This window comes from Delphinapterus leucas, chromosome 1 (assembly GCF_059928025.1).
Source record: "Delphinapterus leucas isolate spDelLeu-1000000601 "Yukka" chromosome 1, BTC_Dleu_Yukka2, whole genome shotgun sequence".
NCBI classification, from domain to species: domain Eukaryota; kingdom Metazoa; phylum Chordata; class Mammalia; order Artiodactyla; family Monodontidae; genus Delphinapterus; species Delphinapterus leucas.
In genome coordinates this window covers 53,440,777-53,468,175 of record NC_143129.1, presented here as the reverse complement: position 1 = coordinate 53,468,175, position 27,399 = coordinate 53,440,777, and the positions used below count along the sequence as shown (strand labels likewise).

The window sequence follows — 27,399 nt, the reverse complement described above, 5'->3', positions numbered from 1 at the left end:
GAATAAGAAGGAAGACACTCTGAACTTGCAGGAATTATTGGCAGAAACCTTGAAAAAGGACCAATATCTTGACTCATGACTGTTTCCATTAGCTGCCTACGGCAGATTTTCTTATTCAACTTTTCTTTTCTCAACAAATTCCTGATTTTCAGATAAATTTTACAGCCTCCTCTAGCATTCCTAAGCACTTGAACTTCTTTCATTCTTTTACTGAACTGTAATATCCAGTGTTGGAAACTACATGATAAAGGCTGATAAAAGGAAAAATGAAATACTCCTAAGGTGTGACATCTAAATAAATGTACACATGTGTTTGAAAAGTAATCTGCTTAATGATGTCATATTTTGAGTCTGTCCAGGAACATTATGGGAAAAAAACAAGTGTGACATTATATCCAGCTTCTCACTAGCAAGTGAACAGAATACAGTAGCTAACAGACTTTGATAAGGAGCTAAGTCAATTTGCTTTCCTCTTTGGTCCCTTCAGCACCATGGCCCATCAAAGAGAGAAGTTTCTGGAGGTGTGACAGTACTGCAGTATTGTCAGGGTGCTGGAGCTGGGGAAGAGAAAATGACAGCTGCCTTCTCTCTTACCAGCTGGTGATGAGGGAGCCACAGCATCCGCTTCTAGCAATGGGTTAGGACAGCATAGACATGGGGATCGTTCTGCCTCACAGGCTCTAAGCACCAGTCCATTTAGGTGCCGTGAGCTGGGCTGATTGCGAGATAATCTAGGGAGACTTGAGGGAAGAGAGATAGCTGATGAAGAAGGGAGTGGGAGCTTTCAAAGTTATTTAACTCTAATTCTTGGTGCCAGCGATTCAAGTTTCTAAAAAGTTTTCAGATATAGTACTATAAAAGAACTGATTGAAAAGGCAGGGAGGAGAAAAAAAAACATATTCAAATTTTTTTAAACAACAATCTCCTGCTCTATCTGTAATCAAATAAATTTTTATTTAGTGCCTGTACTTGGAGCAGAATCAATAATTTGGAAAAAATCATCTTAGTATAAATATAATAAAGATTTTCAGTGACTACAGATACTCGTCATGTAGGGAATATAGCTACTTAACAGATGACCCATTTGGCACTATGGCTTCCCAGCAGATGGAGGCATCTATGGATCTAGATTTCCCTTCTTGTGGATTTACTTTCTTGTGGATCTATAGATTTCCTGCTTCTTTTGACAGAGGCACTAATTCTTACCCATGTGTCTCAAGATTACTCCAGTCTGGGTATGCAAGTAATCTGGCATTTTAGAAGTTGGTGTCTAATGTATTTGAATTGTCTGAGCCCTGAAAAGTTAACATAAATTGAAGGCTACGTATAAATTGGCCCCTTGTGCTTGGACTTGATATTAGAACGAAGGATAAAGGTTCAGAAAAATTGTAATTTGACTTGGCTTTTGTTTGTATGTGTACAACCATGCAGAGATTCCTAAGTACAAGGATTACTTATATTTTATGATGGTACTATTTTTGATAAGGATGAACATTTCTTAGTAAGCTGTTAACCTGACGGTATGAACCCTTTATAGACAGACATACAGTTTTCGTTTTTGTTTTTGAATGAACAGTGCATCTGGCGGTCGTTCGTAATCTGCCACCACCTGTCTGTCAGAGATGTGGGGAATTATGGTTTTGTTTTGAGTCTTTTAAAATGCTGTTTGTAAAGGAACATGGATCTGACTTAACGTTTTGGCCAACAGCCTGTGACTGCAGTGGCCGATCGCAGGAATGCTACTTTGACTCTGAACTATACCGTTCCACGGGCCGTGGTGGCCACTGTACCAACTGCCAGGATAACACGGACGGCGCCAACTGTGAGAGGTGCCGGGAGAATTTCTTCCGCCTTGGGAACAGAGAAGCCTGCTCTCCCTGCCACTGTAGTCCTGTTGGTAAGTGACAGGCAGAGTCTGCTTCATTGTGATGGTTGGAAGACAAAATGAGCATTCCCTGTACCCCCAGAACATAAAGCTTTGTTCCCTAGGGATTCGCACAGCTTAAGTACAGGAGAGTGTACGTTGTTATAACATGTAAATGATTTAGGATCTGCCTCTACTCTCTTTAACCAGGTTGGGCCTTCAGATGATTTTCTGGTGTGTATAAAAATGTGGGGTTGGCCTGAGTAATGGTTCTGTAAATAATTAGCAATAAGATCATCAAGACCATTTGAACTTTGACTGTAAAAGGTTAGCTTCTTCGTGAGTTCTTCCTTGTTAATGATTTTGTTTAGTCTAACCTCCTTGGAGGGCTGAACTCTTTCAGCGCATTGGTGTGTGTTCAGAGGAGCAGAGTGCTCTTAGTCTGTTGTGCTTTTTCAGGAGTTTGAACTTTATTTTTGTTATTCATGCCTGTATATACTTAAATTCTAGACACAGGCCATAAGGAGCCTGTGCTCGTCCACAGAGCAGTGACTGGTTTTGTGTACAGTTTACCATTGGGTACAGAGTGATTCGTTAGTGTTTTTCAGCAGTTATGAGTGGATTCATCTTAGGGTGTATGTCTGGAAAGTTTAAAAGTCATGGCTTAAAGGGGTATGATTTTGAGAGTGTTCTGATTTAAAATTTGATCTTTATTCTCTTGGTTACCATCTAGATACTGAAAAACAATCTGCATTCTGGTTTTCAGGCATGGTTTTTAGTTACCAACCTTCTTTCTTTGAGACATTAATTTTACTTATCTGACTGGTGGCTGACACTGAGCACTTTAAATTTCAGGTTCTCTCAGTACACAGTGCGATAGCTATGGCAGATGTAGCTGTAAGCCTGGAGTGATGGGGGACAAATGCGACCGTTGCCAGCCTGGGTACCATTCTCTTACTGAGGCTGGATGCAGGTAAGATTTTTCAAGGGGGCAGAATCCAAATGTAGCTGATTCTTTTTTTTTTTTTTTTTTGCGGTACGCGGGCCTCTCACTGCTGTGGCCTCTCCCGTTGCGGAGCACAGGCTCCGGACACGCAGGCTCAGCAGCCATGGCTCACGGGCCCAGCTGCTCCGCAGCATATGGGATCCTCCCAGACCAGGGCACAAACCCGTGTCCCCTGCATCAGCAGGCAGACTCTCGAACACTGCGCCACCAGGGAAACCCAAATGTAGCTGATTCTTAATAATAGATGTTGTAGCTAATCTGCAGCCATATAAACATTTTCCCCCCATAATACTTGTAAACCAAGATTTAAGGCTTCTCGCTGTCTTCTCGCTGTAATGATGATCCAGGATTGTTCTGTACAGAGGTGAAGCAGAGTTTTCAATGTCTAAATGTGATGGTTATCCTTGATTGAAATCAAATCCAAATATAAAGATGACTTTAGGGTTCATTTTGCTCTTTTCCTTTTTTAAAAATCTGTTAACATATAAAACAAAAGATTGACTTTGAGTGGAATTTCTTTATCTTTTCTCTTATTTCATTGTTTTCCTCCATTTTCCATCCAATAGGCCATGCTCTTGTAATCCTTCTGGCAGCACAGACGAATGTAATTTTGAAACAGGAAGATGTGTTTGCAAAGACAATGTCGAAGGCTTCAATTGTGAGAGGTAGCTCATTTTTTCTCTAGCCGTATTGTATTTTCTCTGTTATCATATTTCAAGTACAATGAATACCTGATTGTATCTTAATCTCTTTCAGATGCAAACCTGGATTTTTTAATCTGGAATCATCTAATCCTATGGGTTGCACACCTTGCTTCTGCTTTGGGCATTCTTCTGTCTGTACAAATGCTGTCGGCTACAGTGTTTATTCTATAACCTCTACCTTTCAGACAGGTAAAGTAGCCCTTTCCTCCTGTCCTCTAGAATCGTGAGACTAGACTTACAGTGTTAAAAAGTCAGTAGCTCTTTGAGCACCTTTTGACGGTATCAGCACTTTGTTTTTTAGTGTATGTGATTTTTGTTTGGCTTTTTAATTTAATGAAAGTATATATAAATGGTTTTAGAATTTACCAAATTAAGTATAAACTATTATATAAAATAAAGAAGATTATAGCTTGAGGGGTATAGCTATATATAGGTACTGTTATAGCCTCCATTTATTAAAAAACTTTCATTGATGACTTGCTGTATATTTTGTGGTATATAGAGGACCTGAATTCAGGACATTTACAAAGTGACGGCATTTGTGTTCCATCCTCTGCTTGCAGATGAAGATGGGTGGCGTGTGGAACAAAGGGATGGCTCTGAAGCATCATTTGAGTGGTCCTCTGAGAGGCAAGATATCGCTGTCATTTCAGATAGCTACTTTCCTAGGTACTTCATTGCCCCCGGTAAGTAAGGCTAGGAAGCGGTCTGGCTTGGCGTGTGCCCCCTGTTTATTCTTACTCTCACATTCTTGCTCACCATTGTGTCTGCCTTCCAGCAAAGTTCTTGGGCAAGCAGGTGTTGAGTTATGGTCAGAACTTCTCCTTCTCCTTTCGAGTGGACAGGCGAGACACTCGCCTCTCTGCAGAAGACCTGGTGCTTGAGGGAGCTGGCCTAAGAGTGTCTGTGCCCTTGATCGCTCAGGGCAATTCCTATCCGAGTGAGACCACTGTGAAATATGTCTTCAGGTAAGACAGTTCTGTTTTTAAAATCTGACTTGACCAGAATTATAAAAGTGGTTTCTTTGTCAAAGCTCACCAGGCCTCAAGGTGTGTGTCGAAGAAAAACTTCTGGCTTCTCAAGGTGACTTTGTAAAAGGGAACTTTCCCTTTGTTTACGTGTACCTTTTCCAGTTGTACTATCGAACCAACAGACTCATCTCTGACCTGGTTAGATTGGCAGAGCAGTGCATTGTTGGTGGCATAAATGAGTAAGAAGTGCTTTCTCAGCACCCAGAATTGTCCTTACAGAGGTTAATGTGGCCCTTCCTTTTTCTCTAGGCTCCATGAAGCAACAGATTACCCTTGGAGGCCTACTCTTACCCCTTTCGAATTTCAGAAACTCCTAAACAATTTGACCTCTATCAAGATCCGTGGGACATATAGTGAGAGAAGTAAGTTATGATATAATTTAAGAGAATCATTTAAGATGATTAGATAAAAGGATCCATAATCAAAAGTTTATCTCTAAAGTCCTAATACTATAACACTGATCCTAAAGAAGTGGTATAAACTGCCTCATCATACATGAATTATGTATAAAAATAATGCATTTTAAAATGACTTTTAAGGACCTGGAGAAAATTAGCCAAAATTAGTAAATAGTATTGTTTTATAATAAATAAGCCTATTGAGGCTACATTATCTATAATTAGAATCTTCTAAGAATCCCAAATATAATTCTGCTGGCTCACATTGCTTAACCTTTGTTTCTTTTTATTTCTTGCTTATGTAACTATCAAGCCCTTTTAACTAAATTGGCTAAATTATGCAAAATTAAAAATTACTGGATGAACATTTGTTATAATTTTAAATTTAAAAAAGCTGTGTTTAAGCATTTCTTTAAATTTTTTTCCTATAATTTTTTTTTTTTTTTTTTTTAATGAGGACCTATTTCTATAGAAAGGTAAAGCTGTCTGGGGGAAGAGGAATCAGAGTGGTGGTGTGGCATTGAAAGTGGCATCAGCAGCTTGGATGTGTTGATTTTTGAGATGCCTGCATGTATATCCAGATGAAAATGTCTTATAAGTAGTTAGAAATATGGATGGGGCTTACGAAGAAGTTGAGACTGGAGATCTAGAATCGAAGGGTTGTCAACGTATGGGTAATCATTTTTAAACTTGGAAATATAACAAAAAAATACAGAAAGAGAAAAGAAGATGCAATCCTGGAAACAGTTATTTAAGGACCATGACCTGAGACGTGAGAGAAAAAGAATTTTAAGGAAGAGGAACAATTAACAGGTTTAGGAAGATAGTACAATTGGATTTTGGTATTGGGTAACTGAGGAATCATTGGTGAGGGGTTTTTTTTGTTTGTTTGTTTAAGAAATGTTGGGCTTCCCTGGTGGCGCAGTGCTTTGAGAGTCCACCTGCCGATGCAGGGGACATGGGTTCGTGCCCCAGTCCGGGAAGATCCCACATGCCACAGAGCGGCTGGGCCCGTGAGCCATGGCCGCTGAGCCTGCGCGTCCGGAGCCTGTGCTCCGCAATGGGAGAGGCCGCAACAGTGAGAGGCCCGCGTACCGCAGGAAAAAAAAAAAAAAAGTGTTGAAACTGAAGTTAGATTGCAGTGATTTAATTAAGTAAATTAGATCACAAATTAAGTAAATTCAAAGGTGAAGAAGTAAAATACAGATTATTCTTTTAAGAAGTTCGGCTGTGAGGGAAGGAAAAGAGAGGGACTGGACTCTAATTAGGGAGTAGGGACAGATCGAAGAAAGAGTACTTTTAGGATGGGGAGGCTTAAGAATGTTTGGAGTTGGAAGCACATTAACAGTGGAGATGTCTCTCATGATCTAATGTTGAAAAAAACCCATAAATGTAGTAAAAGTTAACTAAATTCAAGGCAGAAATAGAAGAGCTGTCCTTTAGCCTCAGGTCATCAGTTTCTAAGAATTATATAAACAGCAAGTGATATTTCATAACATGGGGAAATACACTTGAAAGATAAGAGTGCAAGAGACAGGAGTGGAATGGAAATTAAAGGGAAATGTGATGATACAATCAAAACCTTCCTCTTCCATAGGATGTTCCTGCTGAGTCTGTCATGTGCACTGTTAGGCTGGATGAACCATTGGGCTAAGCCAATATAAGGCTTCCTCTATTTTTATTTTCTTCTGGAAACGGGAAAGCATTATGATATACGGCATAACAGCTTTGGAATAATTACATATTTGTCAAAGTAGCCCTGATTATTAGAACTTGTTTACTTATTTTTTCTGTTTTATGCAGGGCAAAAAATATAATTTGAGTGGTACTTGTCGACAGGTGCTTTCCCTGCTTTCTTATCCTTGAGCTCTATGATCAGTGCCTGATTTTGTGGGAAAAGAACAAAAACACGGCTTAATGGCTGTAGCCTTAAACTCTTGTTATTTCCACATTCTTCCTTTTATCTTTTCTTGCCCCAGATTATTGCCCAGTGCTTTTCATTTTTCACATTGGTGATTGGGAGAACTGTAAAATCCAACAAATCTCTGTGTGTGTGTGTGTGTGTGTGTGTGTGTGTTTAAAAAATGAATTTTGCTCTACCACCATTCCAGATACTTAGCACCAGGTAGCACATAATTGTTCTACATGCTATTTTCTGGTTATCTTCTCCAACAGATGAATTAAACTGATGGTTGATTGTCTCTGAAATTTTGGGTGTGGTTACCCCTTAGCATTATTGACTTTGCAAGAAGTTTTGGAATACGAAAGCCAGTTCAGTGATCCTCTTCTCCACATCGTACACAGGCGCTGGATATTTGGATGATGTCACCCTGGCCAGCGCTCGTCCCGGGCCTGGGGTCCCTGCAACTTGGGTGGAGTCCTGCACCTGTCCTGTGGGATACGGAGGGCAGTTTTGTGAGATGTGCCTCTCAGGTTACAGAAGAGAAACTCCGAGTCTTGGACCATACAGTCCATGTGTGCTTTGTACCTGCAATGGGCACAGTGAGACCTGTGACCCTGAGACAGGTGAGAAGATGACCTTTGGGGGCTGCTAGACCTAAATTCTCTTTAGCAGGTGGTTGGAAATGCTCATTGTCTTATTTGATTATACACTCGCCTGTTTTCTCACACCTGCTCTCCAAATAGGTGTTTGTAACTGCAGAGAGAATACAGCCGGGCCCCACTGTGAGAAATGTAGTGACGGGTACTATGGAGATTCAACCGTGGGCACCTCCTCTGATTGCCAGCCCTGTCCGTGTCCTGGGGGCTCCAGTTGTGCTGTTGTCCCTAAGACACAGGAGGTGGTGTGCACCAACTGTCCTACTGGCACCACTGGTAAGTCTGCTCTATCCATAGAAACACCTTGGGAAGAAGGACTTTGGAGGTTTTTGGATTTTCTTGTTTGGTTCCATGATTAGTTTTCCTAGTAGGCAAAAGTTTTGTAGGAAACAGGTTTATTTTGGATTTGTAAAATGCATATCAGTTACTAATAATAGCTAACATATTTATGGCCAGGTGCTTTTCTAAGCACTTTAACATATATTGCCTCATTAATCCTCACAACCCTCTGAGATAGCTTCTTGCATTATCCTCAGGTTACAGCTAAGAAAACTGAGGCACAGAGACATTAAGTTACATGTCCAAGGCTACATGGCTATAGTCATTGGAGCAGCTGGAATTTCAACCCAGGCATTCTGGCTCCAAAGAGGATGATCACTACAATATACTCTCCCTTACAAGACGCGAATCAAAACTTGAGTTTTAGTTTGTGAGGCTGCCCTGGGATTCTTGGTGTAAAGTGGTAATTTTAAAATTCTTTAAATTCTTTATCTGAATAGTCCTTTCAGTGTATCAGGGCCCATCGCATTTAGTTGGGGAAAAAAATATTTGTAGAGCTTTGGATAAGACCTCTGTTCCCATTCTCTGAGATTCTTTCTTTTTGATAAGGACATAAAACTAGATCTTTCCTGGCTACTCAAGGAGTTGCCTGTGCTGATTCACAGAGGAGACGGGGGCTCACTGTTGACCGTTCGCCTTTCTTCCACTGACTTTAGCCTCCATGTAATGGAGAGGTTCTGGCCAGGCTTCTGATACAGACTTTGACTCCATTACAAGCTCTTTGTTCAAAAGATACTGCTAGAGAGCATGAACATAAGTAGAAAAACCAAAACACTGAGCTCATAATCTGTATCTCTCATGTCTCATCAAAACATTCTTTAATCATTGGGAAACATTAAAACACTCCACCTTCCTTCCACTTCTCCCCTGACCACACATCGAGCACAAGGGCAGTGCCACACAGGGAGAGCCAATCATTTGCTTAAGGTAGTTGAAAAAATAAGGAGTAGAAGTTAGTGTAGAATTTCATATTTTTTACTCTTTTCTCCTTTTTTTTTTTTTTTTTTTAAGAAAACAGTGGCCCAACAGAGTCTCTTAGAGATAGACTTCTCCAGCCTCAATCCCCACCACCCACCGCTGCACTTGTACCCTCTGCTCCAGCCCTCCCGGGCTCGGGTGTGCCCGACTCTGGCCTGCCACGTGCTGTTCTCTTTCTTTAGAGTGCTTACCCGACTCTCTCACTTTTCTTAGCCAACTCCTGTCTGTTCTGTGGGTTGAGTTGAAACGTCACTTCCCCAGGATGGTTTTCCTCAATGAACCCTCCCTGCTGTACCCAGGTTCTTAGGACCCTTTACTCTGCTACCACAGAGTATAGTAAGTATCCCTCGTTCAGTGTCTACTCCCAGAAGTACTTAATAGAGCATTTTGATAAGAGATCCCTCTACTGATTCTGTTGTTTCACTGGACAGTAAACTAAACAGTTAGGCATTGTGGAGTCGTTCTCATATCTATACTAAATAGTACAAATGGTGAAGTAAAATTATTCGGGATGCTTATAGAGAGATGGAGTATCATATAGGAGATTTTAGGAAATGTTATACACATATTAGTCACTAATCAGATGTTTCTCACAGAACATTTGTGAAATATACAGTTGACCCTTGAACAACACAGGTTTGAACTGAATGGGTCCACTTGTATGAGATTTTTTCAATAGTAAATACTACAATACTACAGTCCACAGTTGGTTGAATCCATGGATGTGGAATTGCAAATTCAGAGGAGCCGCAGAAGGTGGGGGCTGGCTGACTATAAGTTGTATAAGGATTTCTGACTGTGCAGATGGATCAGTCCACCCCCGCATTGTTCAAGGGTCAGCTGTATTTGTTTCGTTAGTTATCACCTGGATTGAAGGAAATGATCTATAGCAGTTCTTGAGGATGTAAATTAGGATGTAGAAGTCTGCATGAAAACAGCACAGACCCTGTGAAAAATAATGCCATCAGTCTTTTTTTTTTTTTTTTTTTTTTAACCTGTGTTGTGTCTTCACTGCGTGCAGGCTTTCTCTAGTTGCGGCGCGCGGGCTTCTCATTGTGGTGGCTTCTCTGGTTGCAGAGCACGGGCTCTAGGTGCGCGGGCTTCAGTAGTTGAAGCATGTGGGCTCTAAGGACGCGTGGGCTTCAGTAGTTGTGGCTCGCGGGCTCTAGCGTGCAGGCTCAGTAGTTGTGGTGCACGGGCTTAGTTGCTCCGCAGCATGTGGGATCTTCCCAGACCAGGGATCGAACCCGTGTCCCCTGCATTGGCAGGTGGATTCTTAACCACTGAGCCACCAGGGAAGTCCAATGCCATCACTCTTTATTTTCCTATATCCTGCTTTACTTCTTTTCATAGCACTTTTTAGCCACTTGATATTTTTATGTGTATTCATTTGTTGATTACCTATCTTCCCCCTCCACCTCCAGTTTAAGCTCCTTGAGAGCAGGAACTTTTGTCTGTTTAATTCACTTTTGTGTCCCTAACACCCAGAATAGTGTTTGGCACATGTGTTTGTTGAATGAATGCAAGTATTTATTGAATAAATGAATAGAGGTTGCAGATACAAAGTAAGATGTTCCTCATTTAGAAAATTGTTGAAGAATATGAATAACTGCTGATAGTCACTGAAATATTCATGTGTGAAATGCTTCTGCATTTAATTTAATACTTTAAGCAGCCTTTTTAGGTAAATTAAAAATAATAATCATTTTTTCAAAAAAATTTTTTGAGTGCATGGCTTTGGAACATGAAGATGAATAAAGGAGGGTCCCTAATCTTCAGGGTCTAAAAGTGTGGAGCAAAGCACAGATCATTTTAATACAGTGTGGTTAGTTCAGATAAAGGAACACACACAAGAGTGCTTAAGGAGAAGAAAGGAAGACACCACTCCCATTGTGGGAGGGATAATAAGGAAAACCAAGACTAAGAGAAGTCTGTAATTTGCCCAAAGTCATATAAGTAGTACAGCCTGGACTTGAACCTACATCCTAGACTCTGAGACAGAGGGGTAGACTAGCTGTAGCTGTGGAAGATATTTTGCAATGAGAGCTTTTCATGGGCTATCATGTAGCTCTGTTTTAAGTTTTCTAGCAGATTTTTTAATTGCGTTTTATTCAGAACAGGTTTTAAGACATTTTAAATATGGATCGTATCTAGACTAGCTAAACTACCTGATGAAAAAGCAGAACTGAAATGGTGCCTTAATCCCAATCTGGAGAAGGATCTTGGGTGTGGGTCTGGAAACTATTGAATATTTGCCTCAGAGGCAAGAAGGGCCCCTAGCTTCCTGTCCTGTCGTAACATCCTGTTTCTTCGTGTCCTCCTCCTCCCCCAGCCACATTTTCTATTACCTCATCAGTGGTCTCTGTTTGCCAGATGCAGTGGTCACTTTTCAGTCCTTATCTGACCTGGTCTCTCAGCAGCACTGGACACTGTTCACTACTCACTTTGCTCCACACATTTCCTCCTGTTGCTTTTTGTGACACTTTTCTCACCTTGGTTTTCTTCTACTTCTCTTCTCTTGGATCTCTTTTGATCACTTCTGTTTCTCAACCTAGGGCTTTCATGTCAGCTTTATCTGTATTCTCTCCTTAGGTGAACAGATCTCATCTTTAGGCTTCAAAAGCCCCTCTGTGCCTGCAACTGCAAAATCCATGTCTTCAGCCCTGACCTCGCTCTCTTGAGTGCCAGCTACCTTCTTGCTGTCTCCACTTGGATGGTGGGCTGGAAGCCTTCCATCTGCCCCTCCATATCCATTCTTTATCCTTCTCCACCCTGATGAGACCTGCATGTACTACATCACATGGCCATCTCCATTTGAGTGCAGGTGGTGGGAAGCACATAGGAGATCAGAGAGAGAGAGGAAGGAGAGTGAGGGCAGGGTATGTATTCCAAGGCCCCCTCTCTGTAGGGTCCTTGTGGTTTGGTGACCTTAATCAAAGTTACCAGCTCTTGGCAGGTGACCTTCTCCAAACAGCCCTTTTTAAGAAAGTTAGAAACTATTAGGTTCTGGTAACTGCTCCCTCCACCCACCCTCTGAGGCCAAGGTTCTGGAGCCCTGCAGTTACTATCCCAGGTGCTATGCTCTACTTGTGGTTTCTCAACACTATCCCCTTCCTTCTATGGATAGTATATTTTATTAATTCTCCTCAGGTCTTTTTTTTTTTTTTTAATTATCTGTCTTTTCTTTGATGTTTTGAAATGCCATTTTTATCATGTTCTAGTATACTAATATCCCATGAATTTTTAATCACTGGAAAATTATTCTTGAAAAAATGCTCTGCAGTGTGTGACACTGCATAGGATGGTGCTGTATATAAACATTTTAGCCAGAGTTCCCTACCATTTCTCAAAAAAGAATAGTTTGATATAAGGAAATTAAACTAAATATTAATAGGGACATAATTTTCTATTTTATTTTTCTGTTGTTTTTTGTTTGTTTATGTTTATTCATTTTCTTATTAGTCATCCATTTTATACATATCAGTGTATACATGTCAGTCCTAATCTCCCAATTCATCACACCACCACCACCACCCCCACCACCCCCACCGCTTTCCCCCCTTGGTGTCCATACGTTTGTTCTCTACATCTGTGTCTCAACTTCTGCTCTGCAAACCAGATCATCTGTACCATTTTCTAGGTTCCACGTATATGCGTTAATATATGATATTTGTTTTTCTCTTCCTGACTTCCTTCACTCTGTATGACAGTCTCTAGATGCATCCACGTCTCTACAAATGACCCAATTTCGTTCCTTTTTATGGCTGAGTAATATTCCATTGTATATATGTCCCACATCTTCTTTATCCATTCGTCTGTTGATGGGCATTTAGGTTGCTTCCATGACCTGGCTATCGTAAATAGTGCTGCAGTGGACATAGGGGTGCATGTGTCTTTGTTTTTTTTTTTTTTTTTTTGCGGTACGCGGGCCTCTCACTATTGTGGCCTCTCCCGTTGTGGAGCACAGGCTCCGGACGCCCAGGCTCAGCGGCCATGGCTCACGGGCCTAGCCACTCTGCGGCATGTGGGATATTCCCGGACCGGGGCACGAACCTGTGTCCCCTGTATCGGCAGGCGGACTCTCAACCACTGTGCCACCAGGGAAGCCCCCGCATGTGTCTTTTTGAATTATGGTTTTCTCTGGGTATGTGCATGGTAGTGGGATTGCTGGGTCATATGGTAGTTTTATTTTTAGTTTTTTAAGGAACCTCCATACTGTTCTCCATAGTGGCTGTATCAATTTACATTCCCACCAACAGTGCAAGAGGGTTCCGTTTTCTCCACACCCTCTCTAGCATTTGTTGTTTGTAGATTTTCTGATGATGCCCATTCTAACTGGTGTGAGGTGATACCTCATTGTAGTTTTGATTTGCATTTCTCTAATAATTAGTGATGTTGAGCAGCTTTTCTTGTGCTTCTTGGCCATCTGTATGTCTTCTATGGAGAAATGTCTATTTAGGTCCTCTGCCTATTTTTGGATTGGGTTGTTTGTTTTTTTAATACTGAGCTGCATGAGCTGTTTATATATTTTGGAGATTAATCCTTTGTCCGATGATTCATTTGCAAATATTTTCTCCCATTCTGAGGATTGTTTTTTCATCTTGTTTATCGTTTCCTTTGCTGTGCAAAAGCTTTTAAGTTTCATTGGGTCCTATTTGTTTATTTTTGTGTTTATTTTTTTTTATTTCCATTACTCTAGGAGGTGGGTCAAAAAAGATCTTGCTATGATTTATGTCAAAGAATGTTCTTCCTATGTTTTCCTCTAAGAGTTTTATAGTGCCCGGTCTTACATTTAGGTCTCGAATCCATTTTGAGTTTATTTTTGTGTATGGTGTTAGGGAGTGTTCTAATTTCATTCTTTTACATGTAGCTGTCTGGTTTTCCCAGCACCACTTATTGAAGAGACTGTCTTTTCTCCACTGTATATCCTTGCCTCCCTTGTCATAGATTAGTTGACCATAGATGTGTGGGTGTATCTCTGGGCTTTCTATCCTGTTCCATTGATCTATATTTCTGTTTTTGGCCAGTACCATATTGTCTTGATTACTGGAGCTTTGTAGTATAGTCTGAAGTCAGGGAGCCTGATTCCTCCAGCTCTGTTTTTTTCCCTCAAGACCGCTTTGGCTATTCAGGGTCTTTTGTGTCTCCATACAAATTTTAAGATTTTTTGTTCTGTAAAAAATGACATTGGTAATTTGATAGGGATTGCATTGAATCTGTAGATTGCTTTGGGTAGTATAGTCATTTTCACAATATTGATTTTTCCAGTCCAAGAGCATGGTATATATCTCTCCATCTGTTGGTATCATGTTTAATTTCTTTCATCAGTGTCTCATAGTTTTCTGCATACAGGTCTCTTGTCTCTCTAGGTAGGTTTATTCCTAGGTATTTTATTCTTTTTGTTGCAATGGTAAATGGGAGTGTTTTCTTAATTTCTCTTTCAGATTTTTCATCATTAGTGTATAGGAATTCAAGCAATTTCTGAGCATTAATTTTGTATCCTGCAACTTTACCAAATTCATTGATTAGCTCTAGTGGTTTTCTGGTGGCATCTTTAGGATTCTCTATGTATAGTATCATGTCATCTGCAGACAGTGACAGTTTTACTTCTTCTTTTCCAATTTGGATTCCTTTTATTTCTTTTTCTTCTCTGATTACTGTGGCTAGGACTTCCAAAATTATGTTGAATAATAGTGGTGAGAGTGAACATCCTCGTCTTGTTCCTGATCTTAGAGGAAATGCTTTCAGTTTTTCACCATTGAGAATGATTTTTGCTGTGGGTTTGTCATATATCGCCTTTATTATGTTGAAGTAGGTTCCCTCTGTGCCCACGTTCTGGAGAGTTTTTATCATAAATGGGTGTTGAATTTTGTCAAAAGCTTTTTCTGCATCTGTTGAGATGATCATAGGGTTTTTATTCTTCAATTTGTTAATATGGTGTATCACATTGATTGATTTGCATATACTGAAGAATCCTTGCACCTCTGGGATAAATCCCACTTGATCATGGTATATGATCCTTTTAATGTATTGTTGGATTCTGTTTGCTAGTATTTTGTTCAGGATTTTTGCATCTATATTCATCAGTGATATTCGTCTGTAATTTTCTTTTTTTGTAGTATCTTCGTCTGGTTTTGGTATCAGGGTGATGGTGGCCTCATAGAATGAGTTTGGGAGTGTTCCTTCCTCTTCAATTTTTTGAAGAGTTTGAGAAGGATGCATGTTAGCTCTTCTCTAAATGTTTGATAGAATTCACCTTTGAAGCCATCTGGTCCTGGGCTTTTGTTTGTTGTAAGATTTTTAATCACAGTTTCAATTTCATTACTTGTGATTGGTCTGTTCTTATTTTCTGTTTCTTCCTGGTTCAGTCTTGGAAGGTTATACCTTTCTAAGAATTTGTCCATTTCTTCCAGGTTGTCCATTTTATTGGCATAGAGTTGCTTGAAGTAGTCTCTTAGGATGCTTTGTATTTCTACAGTGTCTGTTGTAACTTCTCCTTTTTCATTTTATTGATTTGAGTCCTCTCCCTTTTTTTCTTGATGAGTCTGGCTAAAGGTTTATCAATTTTGTTTATCTTCTCAAAGAACCAGCTTTTAGTTTTATTGATCTTTGCTCTTGTTTTCTTTGTTTCTATTTCATTTATTTCTGCTCTGATCTTTATGATTTCTTTCCTTCTGCTAACTTTGGGTTTTGTTTGTTCTTCTTTCTCTAGTTCCTTTAGGTGTAAGGTTAGATTGTTTATTTGAGATTTTTCTTGTTTCTTGAGGTAGGCTTGTATAGCTATAAACTTCCCTCTTAGAACTGCTTTTGCTGCATCCCATAGGTTTTGGATTGTCGTGTTTTCATTGTCATTTGTCTCTAGGTATTTTTTGATTTCCTCTTTGATTTCTTTAGTGATCTCTTGGTTATTTAGTAAAGTATTGTTAGCCTCCATGTGTTTGTGTTTTTTACTTTTTTTTCCCTGTAATTCATTTCTAATCTCATAGCATTGTGGTCAGAAAAGATGCTTGATATGATTTCAATTTTGTTAAGTTTACTGAGGCTTGATTTGTGACCCAAGATGTGATCTATCCTGGAGAATGTTCCATGCGCACTTGAGAAGAAAGTGTAATCTGCTGTTTTTGGATGGAATGTCCTATAAATATCAAGTAAATCTGTCTGGTCTGTTGTGTCATTTAAAGCTTGTGTTTCCTTATTTTCTGTTTGGATGATCTGTCCATTGGTGTAAGTGAGGTGTTAAGGTCCCCCACTATTATTGTGTTACTGTCGATTTTCTCTTTTAGAGCTGTTAGCACTTGCCTTATGTATTGAGGTGCTCCTATGTTGGGTGCATATATATTTATAATTGTTATATCTTCTTGGATTGATCCCTTGATCATTACGTAGTGTCCTTCCTTGTCTCTTGTAACATTCTTTATTTTAAAGTCTATTTTATCTGATATGAGTATTGCTATTCCAGCTTTCTTTTGATTTCCATTTGCATGGAATATCTTTTTCCATCCCCTCACTTTCATTCTGTATGTGTCCATAGGTCTGAAGTGGGTCTCTTGTAGACAGCATATAGATGGGTCTTGCTTTTGTATCCATTCAGCGAGCCTGTGTCTTTTGGTTGGAACATTTAATCCATTCACATTTAAGGTAATTATCAATATGTATGTTCCTATTACCGTTTTCTTAATTTTGGGGGGTTTGTTTTTGTAGGTCCTTTTCTTCTCTTGTGTTTCCCACTTAGAGCACTTCCTGTAGCATTTGTTGTAGAGCTGGTTTGGTGGTTCTGAATCCTCTTAGCTTTTGCTTGTTTGTAAAGCTTTTGATTTCTCCATCGAATCTGAATGAGATCCTTGCCGGGTACAGTAATCTTGGTTGTAGGTTCTTCCCTTTCATCACTTTTAAGTATATCATGCCACTCCCTTCTGGCTTGTAGAGTTTCTGCTGAGAAATCAGCTGTTAATGTTAACCTTATGGGAGTTCCCTTGTATGGTATTCATCGTTTTTCCCTTGCTGCTTTCAATAATTTTTCTTTGTCTTTAATTTTTGCCAATTTGATTGCTATGTGTCTCGGTGTGTTTCTCCTTGGGTTTATCCTGTGTGGGACTCTCTGCACTTCCTGGACTTGGGTGGCTATTTCCTTTCCCATGTTAGGGAAGTTTTTGACTATAATCTCTTCAAGTACTTTCTCTGGTCCTTTCTCTCTCTCTCTTCTCCTTCTGGGACCCCTATAATGCGAATGTTGTTGCGCTTAATGTTGTCCCAGAGGTCTCTTAGGCTGTCTTCATTTCTTTTCATTCTTTTTTCTTTATTCTGTTCCGCAGCAGTGAATTCCACCATTCTGTCTTCCAGGTCACTTATCCGTTCTTCTGCCTCAGTTATTCTGCTATTGATTCCTTCTAGTGTATTTTTCATTTCAGTTATTGTTCATCTCTGTTTGTTTGTTCTTTAATTCTAGATTTTTGTTAAACATTTCTTGCATCTTCTCGATCTTTGCCTCCATTCTTTTTCCGAGGTCCTGGATCATCTTCACTATCATTATTCTGAATTCTTTTTCTGGAAGGTTGCCTATCTCCATTTCATTTATTGTTTTTCTGGGGTTTTATCTTGTTCCTTCATCTGGTACCTAGCCCTCTGCCTTTTCATCCTGTCTGTTTTTCTGTGAATGTCTCTCCTCAAGTCTCACTAGTTTGAATGTGCCAAATATTTTCTGGTGTGATCTTGAATCAGATGGCTAAAGGAATGTCAAATTTAAGCAAATTCAAGCTAGATCTTTGATTTTCTCCAACCCTAACCTCTTCCTTCCCCAGTCTTGTTCATCTCAGTAAAAACACTACCATCTACCTAGTTGCTTAAGCTAAAAATCCGAGGCTTGTCCTTGATTCTTCTGTCTCTCATTTCCTAGGAGCAGTCAGTCAGCAGGTGTTGCTGGCTCTCAAATCTGAGCACTCTTCACCACTTTCACCGCCACCACCCTGGTCTACTCCGCTGTCATCTCTCACCTGAAATAGCCTCCTAATTTGTCTCCGTGCTTCACTCTGCTCTCCTACAACCCATTCTCCATAGAGCAGCCAGAATAATACTTTTTAAATGTAAATCAGACCTCATCACTTAAAAAAAACCCTAATAGCATCTCACTGTACTTTAAACCCATTTTCCTTACTGTGACCTACATGGTTGTCTCTTACTGCTTCCACAAGCTCATCTTGCTTTTCTGGAACATTCTTCTCTTGGATATTATCATGGTTTGTTTCTTGTGTCTTTCCATTGTCATCCCAAATGTCTCCTCTTACAGAGGCTTTTCTCTAACCACCCAATATAAAGTCGCCCTCACCCTGTCTCTCTGTCACGGTTTCTGTTTTGTTTAACTTTTTTATGTGTGTCGCTCTCTGAAGTGATCTTGTTTATTTATATGTCTGTGAACTGGTCTCCCTCAGTTGCTGCATAAGCTTTGTGAGAGCAGAGACCTCATCCGCCCTGTTCACCACATCACCCTGATAACCTAGAGCAGTGTCTGTAGATGCTCAGTTAGTATTTGTGGGATGAGTAAATGAAGAAACCTCTGTTTCTCCAAAAAGTTTAGGTAATTCAGGCCCAGTTGGCTACAAAGATACCAAGAACACAACTTGAGCTAATAATAGTGGGGAAGTGGAAAAAGAAGGAGGAGGAGCAGTGAGTTTAATACAGTGGAAAGAGCCCTGAATTCTACCTCTGTCTCTTTTACTATCAGCTGTGCGGTTGTGGGCAAGTTTCTCAGCCTGGCTGTTCCCTTAGTTGTAATAGAAGCGAGTAGCAAATGATGACCTCCAAATTCTCTCCTGTGCCAGCTGACACTGCTCAAACAAGGATTAGCACATGCTGTTTATTTTTTAAGAGAATGATCCTGCCCACCCTGTGGTATAAGAAATGTATGGTATCAAGAGTCATCTTTCATTTTTCTCAGTATTATCGGAAAAAACAAACATAGATGAATGTACCAGCCCTTGGGACTGGAAAGGTTAATAAACCTGAGCTGGACTCATTTACAAAGCACTCCTAGTGCATGATTTCAGTTAATCCTCAAAACAACTGACGCAAAGGAGGCAAAACAGGTGCTATCTTTCTAATAAGGAAATGGAGATGTGTCCAAGGTCACTCACCATGCCAGGACTGCAGCCCAGGTCCTCTGCTCTCCTAGGCTGGTGCCATGTCCACTGCCCCATGTTGCCTTGCATCTGATGTTTACTCCAGACTGTTTGTAACCAGTAGCACTAGAAACACCTAAGGCCTTTTCTTTCATGACATCAGATTGTCTCATGCGTAGGTAAAAGATGTGAGCTCTGTGATGACGGCTACTTTGGAGACCCTCTGGGTAGAAACGGCCCTGTGAGGCTTTGTCGCCTGTGCCAGTGCAATGACAACATCGATCCCAATGCAGTTGGAAATTGCAATCGCTTGACAGGAGAATGCCTGAAGTGCATCTATAACACGGCTGGCTTCTACTGTGACCGGTGCAAGGACGGATTTTTTGGAAATCCCCTGGCTCCCAATCCAGCAGACAAGTGCAAAGGTAATCGGCCATCGGCCAGATTCTGTCACGGTTATATTCATTCGTTCTGAGAATCATTGCACGGTCTCTTTAAATATTTACAGTTGTTTGGTCGAATGCAGCACTGTTCAATAGAAATATAGTGCAAACCACTTATGTAATTTAAATTTCTCTAGTAGACACAGTACAGTAAAGAGAAACGGGTGAAATTAATTTTAACACTATATTTTATTTAACCTAACCTATCTAATGTATTATCATCTCAACAAGTAATCAGTAAAAAATTTTTGCGATGTATGTTCTTTTCCACACCAAGTCTCCGAAGTCCAGTGTGTGTTTCACACTGACAGCACATCTCAATTCAGACCAGCCACGTTTCAAGTACTCAGTAGCCACTGGTGACCAGTGGCTACTGTACTGGATAACTCAAATCTAAAGAATCTATTTGTGTTGTTTATACTTTAGTATTTCTCTCAGATGATCTGCATCTCTTGCTGTCTCTGTCTTCCTGCCTTAGCCTGCGACTGCAACCCCTACGGGACCGTGAAGCAGCAGAGCAGCTGTAACCCTGTGACCGGGCAGTGTGAGTGTCTGCCTCATGTGACCGGCCGGGACTGTGGAGCTTGTGACCCTGGATTCTACAACCTGCAGAGCGGGCAGGGCTGTGAGAGGTAAGATGGCGGCTGCCTTTGGTTCAAGTGACCTTTGCTTTTTTATTGTCAGAGATGAATTTTTATAAGTTATGGTTCATAGTTGGCTTGGCTTTGTTCAGGAATTATTGGAGTGCCTAAAATAGGCAAGGCACCCTTTCGAGGCAATACTGGAGAGTTGTAATTAAGTAATGAGAGAAAAGAGTGGAATGCAGTGGCCCCAGCTGTGTCAGTGTCACCCGAGCAACATTTTTTTAACAATACAAATTATATGGTCCTTTCTGAGATGCTTAGAATCAGACCTTCAAGGGTTGCAGTTGCCTGGGAATTCCTGTTTTCAAACCTCCTATTCAGCGCCCATGTGGTGCCAGATTGGAGAGCCATGGGTAGTAGTTTTAGTAGTGAAATAAAAGTATTTGTGTGGGTTAGGCTAGAAAAAGAAGTTCTGAATAGAACTCATGAAAATTACTTGAACCTCAGGTTTTAATAACCCTTAACATCTGTCATAATAGCCCTTAACATTCTGTTTTCTAATACAAATTACATCAGTCCTATGCTGAAAGGAACAAAAAAGAAAGGTTTGCTTAAAGTCTGATTTTCTTACCTGAGAAATGTCATGTGTTCATTTTCAGGTGTGACTGCCATGCTTTGGGTTCCACCAATGGACAGTGTGACATCCACACTGGCCAGTGTGAGTGCCAGCCTGGCATCACCGGTCAGCACTGCGAGCACTGCGAGGTCAACCACTTTGGGTTTGGACCTGAAGGCTGTAAACGTAAGGGGCGTTGGTGGCAAAGTCTCGTCTCATTCCAGTTAGAACTGTTAGTCCAGAAAGGACTTTGACAGCCTCAGTGTAGCCACACGGCTCACAGTCAGGGCTGTGCCCAGATCATCACAGATGCTTTTTTTTTTTTTTTGCGGTACGCGGGCCTCTCGCTGCTGTGGCCTCTCCCGTTGTGGAGCACAGGCTCCGGACGCGCAGGCTCAGCGACCATGGCTCACGGGCCCAGCCGCTCCGCGGCATGTGGGATCTTCCTGGACTGGGGCACGAACCCGCATCCCCTGCATTGGCAGGCGGACTCTCAACCACTGCGCCACCAGGAAAGCCCGTCACAGATGCTTTATTCAAGAAATATTATCCATTTCTTAAAACTCAGAGGACCGAAAGCCTCTCTAGTTTCTTTGCAACTACCTTATTTATGTCTTTTTTTTTTTTTACAGTGTTTCTGATTCTTCCTTTTTCTAGTCTTTAATTTTTACAGATGATTACCCTTTGGTTACCGAGCCTTCCCCATGCTTAATGAAACTTTTTAATTGATCACCTTAGCACAGAAAATGAAACAGTGAGGGATTCTGCTCAAACGTGTTTGTTGACTTACTGGCTCAGTTGCTTCCCACCCTTGGGGCCCTTTTGGTGCGGTTACATGTCCACATCTGCTGCTCCTTGGCATAAACACTTGCTTGGAATTAGGCCGTGGAACAGTTTGGGTTTTTGCTTTCTGAATTCCTTCATTTCTCCTGTGGAATGTAGCATAAGTCATTGACTCCGTCCAGAGAACAAAATGAGTAAACAAACTATAAAATAATGGAAAATAAACATTAGCATTTGGGTTTTCTAGTTCCTTAGTGAGAGAGAAACAGTGGAGAGATGAAGGTAGAGATAAATTCTCGCAGTGCACAAAAAGGGCACTTTCTATAATAGACTAATTTCTATAATTATTCAGTCACATGAAATGTGCCCCCTCCAAAAGATGCGCACTCTAAAATTTACTCTTGTTTTAAAAATGTCTGGCTTCTCTGCTAAGCAGGCTTAACCATTTAAATTCTCCTAAATCAGCCTGTTTTTCACAAAGCATCTAATTATAATAATACAGTTGGCTTATTGATATCAATGTGAGTTAAAAGAAGATGCACTCTTCCTTTTTTTCCTTATTATGTACCCTTTTCCCTTTATTCTGCAGCCTGTGACTGTCATCCTGAGGGCTCTCTTTCCCTCCAGTGCAAAGATGATGGTCTCTGTGAATGCAAAGAAGGCTTTGTGGGGAATCGCTGTGACCAGTGTGAAGAGAACTATTTCTACAATCGGTCTTGGCCTGGCTGCCAGGAATGTCCAGCTTGTTACCGGCTGGTAAAGGATAAGGTCAGCTGTCAACAGTGCATGCGTTCATTCATTCAGCAGACGTTGAATGGGCACTTCCTATGCTCTAAGCTCTAGAGAAAAAATGGTGAACAAAATAGACACAGTCCCTGTTCTCAAAGACTCAAGTTCCAGTTGGGGGACAAATAATAAAAATTAAAGAAATACTAACTGAGATAAGTGCAAGAAAGAATACAAACAGAGAATAACTGGGGAGAACTACTTTATATAGAGCGTCTGTGGAAACTCACTTAAGGTGCGATCTTAAGGATAAGAAAGAGCAAACCAAAGGAGAAGTGGTGGGTAGGCTGTTCCAGGCAGAGGGAACGTGGGGTACAAAGGCCTCAAAGCTGGAGGGTGTCTGGAGCCTGCTGAGTGAGGAGGGAGTGGTTTGTGATAAGACTGGAAAGGTTGGTAGAGACAGCTTACGTTGCACCATGTTGACTAGAGTAAGGAATTCAGATTTTATTCCAAATCCAGTGGGAATGCACTAATGAGTTTTAAGCTGGGAAATCCAGTTTATATTTTAAGAACAGCACTCTGCTGTGTGAAGATTGATGGTTAGGTGTGGGGCAAAAGGGGAAGCCTAGATTGAATTGGATAAATATTATATGTGTGTTCGGCAGGGCAGGGTATGGTATGAGAGAGGTTAGGGAAAGAGAAGAATCAAGGCTGGATCTTGGGTTTTTTGCTTAAGGTAGTTGTAGGCATTACTTACTGAGATGGCGATGACTCAGAGAATACATATTTAAGAGAAAGAATCAAGGGTAGAATTTTGGATATTAGGTTGAGAATACCTATCAGAGAGCCAAGTGGGGGTATCAGATAGGTAATCTCAAACACAAGGGAGAGGTCGGAACTGGAGAATCATCAGCATGTAGAGTTTAACGTCAAAGGAATCAACCAGATTTTCTTTTGAAGCCAGAGAAATGAGGAAAAACTACCCATGTTATCTACTTAAAAGTATACATAAATGGAGTGTATAGACCTTCATATTTATAGAGCAGCGGTCCCCAACCTTTTTGGCACCAGGGACCGGTTTCGTGGAAGACAGTTTTTCCGTGGACAGGGTGTGTGGGGGGCGGTGATGGTGCAGGTGGTAATGCGGGCTGTGGAGAGCGATGCGGGGCAGCAGATGAAGCTTTGCTCGCTCGCCCGCTACTCGCCTCTTGCTATGTGGCCCGGTTCCGAGCAGGCCGTGGACTGCTGCCGGTCTACAGCCTGGGGGTTGGGCACCCCTGTTCTAGAGTACCCCCTTTGATTATTGTTCCTACAGGAAGTACAGTCGAGTTCTTCAGGAATGTCTGTACACCCTACCTTTCCCTTTTCTTCCTCCATTGTGCTTAGGTTGCTGATCATCGAGCAAAACTCCAGGAATTAGAGAATCTCATTGCAAACCTTGGAACTGGGGATGAGATGGTGACGGATCAAGCCTTTGAGGATAGACTAAAGGAAGCAGAGAGAGAGGTGACTGACCTCCTTCGTGAGGCCCAGGATGTCAAAGGTACACACGATTAAACAAGTGGGTAATTTCTATAAGATGGTCCGTCTTTAGATGTAGCTCCTAATGCAAGGTTAAGTAGTATGGTTTTATAAAATTCTTAATCAATTTTTTTTTTTTTTTTTTTGCGGTACATGGGCCTCTCACTGTTGTGGCCTCTCCCGTTGCGGAGCACAGGCTCCGGACGCACAGGCTCAGCGGCCATGGCTCACGGGCCTAGCCGCTCCGCGGCACGTGGGATCTTCCCAATCCGGGGCACGAACCCATGTCCCCTGCATCGGCAGGCGGACTCTCAACCACTGCGCCACCAGGGAAGCCCATCAATTTTTAAACTCTGTTTAGAATATGAATTATTTTATTTTTTAAACATGTAGAAAAGAACCTGTCAATGTTTTAGGATACACTAAGCAGAAATAGTTCTCCCAACACATCAAAAACTGTTAGATGTTAAAATCCAAGCATTTTATGAATCCTTCTATCAAGGTGCTCACCACTGGGCTGAAGTCACTTTGTTTTGGAGTTTTCCATCACTGAGACACATATGCTCATCAGATACTCATAGTAACTGTGCATTAATGTTGATACACCCAGGACCACAGTGATCAACTTCCCTATTGATGTTTCCATCTGGAGTTAGAGAAGTCCTCTTGTCAGAGTATGGGTCAACAAAAGCTAAATACATTGCTTATTTCTTGTTGTAAATGTCCCTAAGATTTTATAAAATTACTGAAGTAGAGAAGGAAGAAATTGGATGTATCTGGTTTGGGCCAGTTTGTTTAATTTTTATGAGGACAGTCCAAAAATTGTTCTATGAGGTAAATTTTTAGAAATGGAAAAATAAAGTGAGAGGTCAAAAACTTATGTGTTTTGTTTCAGTCGTTACATTTTAAGTCTTAAACATAGATTAAGAAGAATTTATATGTTTCCTGTTCTGTATAAACAATGGTGGTTTTTTTAGGCTGTTCATTTTCAAATTTGGACACAGGTTTTTTTTTCATTAATGTATTCTCTTGTAACAGCAAATTGGCATCTGTCCTGCCATATCCGTTGAAGAACTGAACGTGGGGTGATCATTCTTAGGTGCCAATCAGTCAGCCTGAGAGGTGGGGTGTGGCAGGCAGCTCTGGTGCCAGCAGCACCAGCACATGGGCATGGTCACGGGGCAGGAAGGGGAGGTCAGCCAGCACTGCCACTCATCCAGACTCCACACCTTGGTGCAGCCCCAGTTACATCTGGCTCTTTTGGGCCACAATGGCTACGTACTTTCCTCTGCCCAAGCCGGTGATTCTGTGGGACAGAAGCTCTGATAGGAGCCATGGCCACCATACCTTCCCTTGAGCCACCTGCAAGGTGGGGAGCATAACGGGCTGCTTCTGGTAGCTTTGGGAGCACCACAGTGAGGCTGGAGTTAAAATCCACTCCCACTAAATCCTGATTCATGGAGTTCCTGGCTGACCTTTCCTACTTAGGTTCAAACTAGCCAAGAATAAAAATATCTTCAAAATGACTTACCCTTTCAGACTCTCCCTAAGTGTTCATTTGTAGTTAAACTTGTGTTTATTCTGCAGTTTGAAGGGAGATTATGTGGTGCAATTAGGTCTTGCAATTGGACACTCGGAATTAGAGGGCTTTGAAGTGATCCACTTAGGTTATTTGTTCCCTTTTTGGGATACTGTTGTTTCTGTAAAGAACTGGCCAGAGAGATCGGTATCTGTTACCTTTTTGAAGTTCTAAAGGGAAGGGGCTTCTATAACTTCATTAGCCAATGAAGCCAATGCTTACGCTTCCTAAATCTGAATGATTTTCTATGATTTCAGCTTGTTTTTATATTTTGCATTTTCTTAAAAATCTTTGGATTATCAAAGAATTGTTTTAAGTAATCATCCACGCAGGGCCATTTTGTATAGTTGGATGAGATGTTTTGCAGGCCACCAGCTTTGCATGTGTATTGATTGGGTGGCCCTGCTTGTAAGTTGCTATTTTTCCAAACCTGTATTCATCTTTGTTGATCTTAACTTTGACTTTTCATCTCTTTTACATTCCTTGGAAAATTTAGATGCCAGCACTAACACCATGCAGAAATAAGAACCGGTCAATTTTGAATAGGATTGACTTAATGGTTCCTGTATATTATAATATAACTTCATGACATGTGAGAATTGTAATAACGTCAGAATTATGTTTGCATGGGCTTATATTGATTGATTGATTAGGACACAGGTATGAGGTTTAAATTGAATGTGCATAATTAATAGAGAACAATTTGAAGAACTTTTCAAAAGCAGAGATCAATTTGAAAGAAATTACATGGATGTGCCAGGCAGTGGGAGGTGGCAGCAAGAGTCTATTTAGTTTAAAATACAAAATAATTTTAACGTGCCATATTTCAACATCAGGTTTTTTCTTTCCAGAAAGAATTATTATTTATGTTATTTATTTATTTTTGGCTGTGTTGGGTCTTCGCTGCTGCGCATGGGCTTTCTCTAGTTGCGGCGAGCAGGGGCTACTCTTTGTTGCCGTGCACGGGCTTCTCATTGCAGTGGCTTCTCTTGTTGTGGAGCACGGGCTCTAGGCACGCGGGCTTCAGTAGTTGTGGCATGTGGGCTCAGTAGTTGTGGCTCACGGACTCTAGAGCGCAGGTTCAGTAGTTGTGGTGCACGGGCTTAGTCCGCGGCATGTGGGATCTTCCTGGACCAGTGCTCGAACCCGTGTTCCCTGCCTTAGCAGGCAGATTCTTAACCACTGCGCCACCAGGGAAGTCCCTCAACATCAGTTTTGAACCGAGTTTTTTCCTAGTTTAGAAAAATGTCCAGCTCTCAGGGCTGGTAGTACTTTTAACAACATTGTATTTTTATGATTCAATCTTGCATGTGCTAGAATATCAAAATCTTTCCTTCAGCAGACATTTTTTGCGTGTCTTCTCTTTGCCAATCACTGTGTGGTACTGGGGATACAGTGTTGAGTAAGAATGAGGGACTCATAGTCAAGTGGGAGAGAGACAGTGTGTTAATCTCCAGTTAACCCACTTGGAGACCGTAGATGAATGTAACAGTGGTGCTACTGCTGGGCACAGTGAAGACTGACCAGCTCTGCCAATGGACTTAGGGAAACTTGTCAGAAAGATGCTATGTTTGGAAGAGTAAGGATAAGCAGCGCCTCAGATTTCATGTGAGATGATATGTGTTCCGCCCCCCCCAACCCCGCTTCAGATAATTTATGGACTTCCTTCTGCACTGTGATTGCAGATGTAGACCAAAATTTGATGGGTCGCCTCCAGAGAGTGAATAACACCTTATTCAGCCAAATTAGCCGATTACAGAATATCCGGAATACCATTGAAGAGACTGGAAACTTGGCTGAACAAGCATGTGCCCGGGTAGAAAGCACAGAGCAGTTGATTGAAATCGCATCCAGAGAACTTGAGAAAGCAAAAGTTGCCATTGCCAATGTGGTGAGTGACTGGGAAGGTCTGAGGTGGGGCTGAGGGAGTCCCTTGGCTTTTACTGGTAGTGGAATGCTTCTTCAGCTAAATTGACTCCTTGTATCTTTTTATTTGTCTTCAAACATGGAGCAAGAAAGCCACATTGCTCATAGTTGCCATGAAATAGTTATCACAAACTGGATTAAAACCAAAGGACATCTGGGTCCTTTCTCTAGTTTTGTTCCTTCTATGGCACTAGGCAATTTAATCTTCCTTTTTTTTAAAAATATTTATT

At 41.1% G+C, this 27,399-nt stretch overlaps 1 protein-coding gene across 1 annotated transcript in view; it reads left to right on the top strand.

Moving 5' to 3' along the window:
- Positions 1-27,399, top strand: part of LAMC1 (laminin subunit gamma 1) — a 123,005-nt gene that overhangs the window by 80,839 nt on the left and 14,767 nt on the right. Inside the window, exons 5-19 of the mRNA XM_022593315.3 lie at positions 1,709-1,897; positions 2,720-2,837; positions 3,437-3,535; positions 3,627-3,763; positions 4,138-4,260; positions 4,353-4,542; positions 4,855-4,967; positions 7,308-7,529; positions 7,650-7,838; positions 19,171-19,416; positions 19,913-20,066; positions 20,678-20,820; positions 22,007-22,185; positions 23,530-23,686; positions 26,929-27,134. Of these exons, the coding sequence (XP_022449023.2) occupies positions 1,709-1,897; positions 2,720-2,837; positions 3,437-3,535; positions 3,627-3,763; positions 4,138-4,260; positions 4,353-4,542; positions 4,855-4,967; positions 7,308-7,529; positions 7,650-7,838; positions 19,171-19,416; positions 19,913-20,066; positions 20,678-20,820; positions 22,007-22,185; positions 23,530-23,686; positions 26,929-27,134 (2,465 nt within the window). The remainder of the gene's footprint in view (positions 1-1,708; positions 1,898-2,719; positions 2,838-3,436; positions 3,536-3,626; positions 3,764-4,137; positions 4,261-4,352; positions 4,543-4,854; positions 4,968-7,307; positions 7,530-7,649; positions 7,839-19,170; positions 19,417-19,912; positions 20,067-20,677; positions 20,821-22,006; positions 22,186-23,529; positions 23,687-26,928; positions 27,135-27,399) is intronic.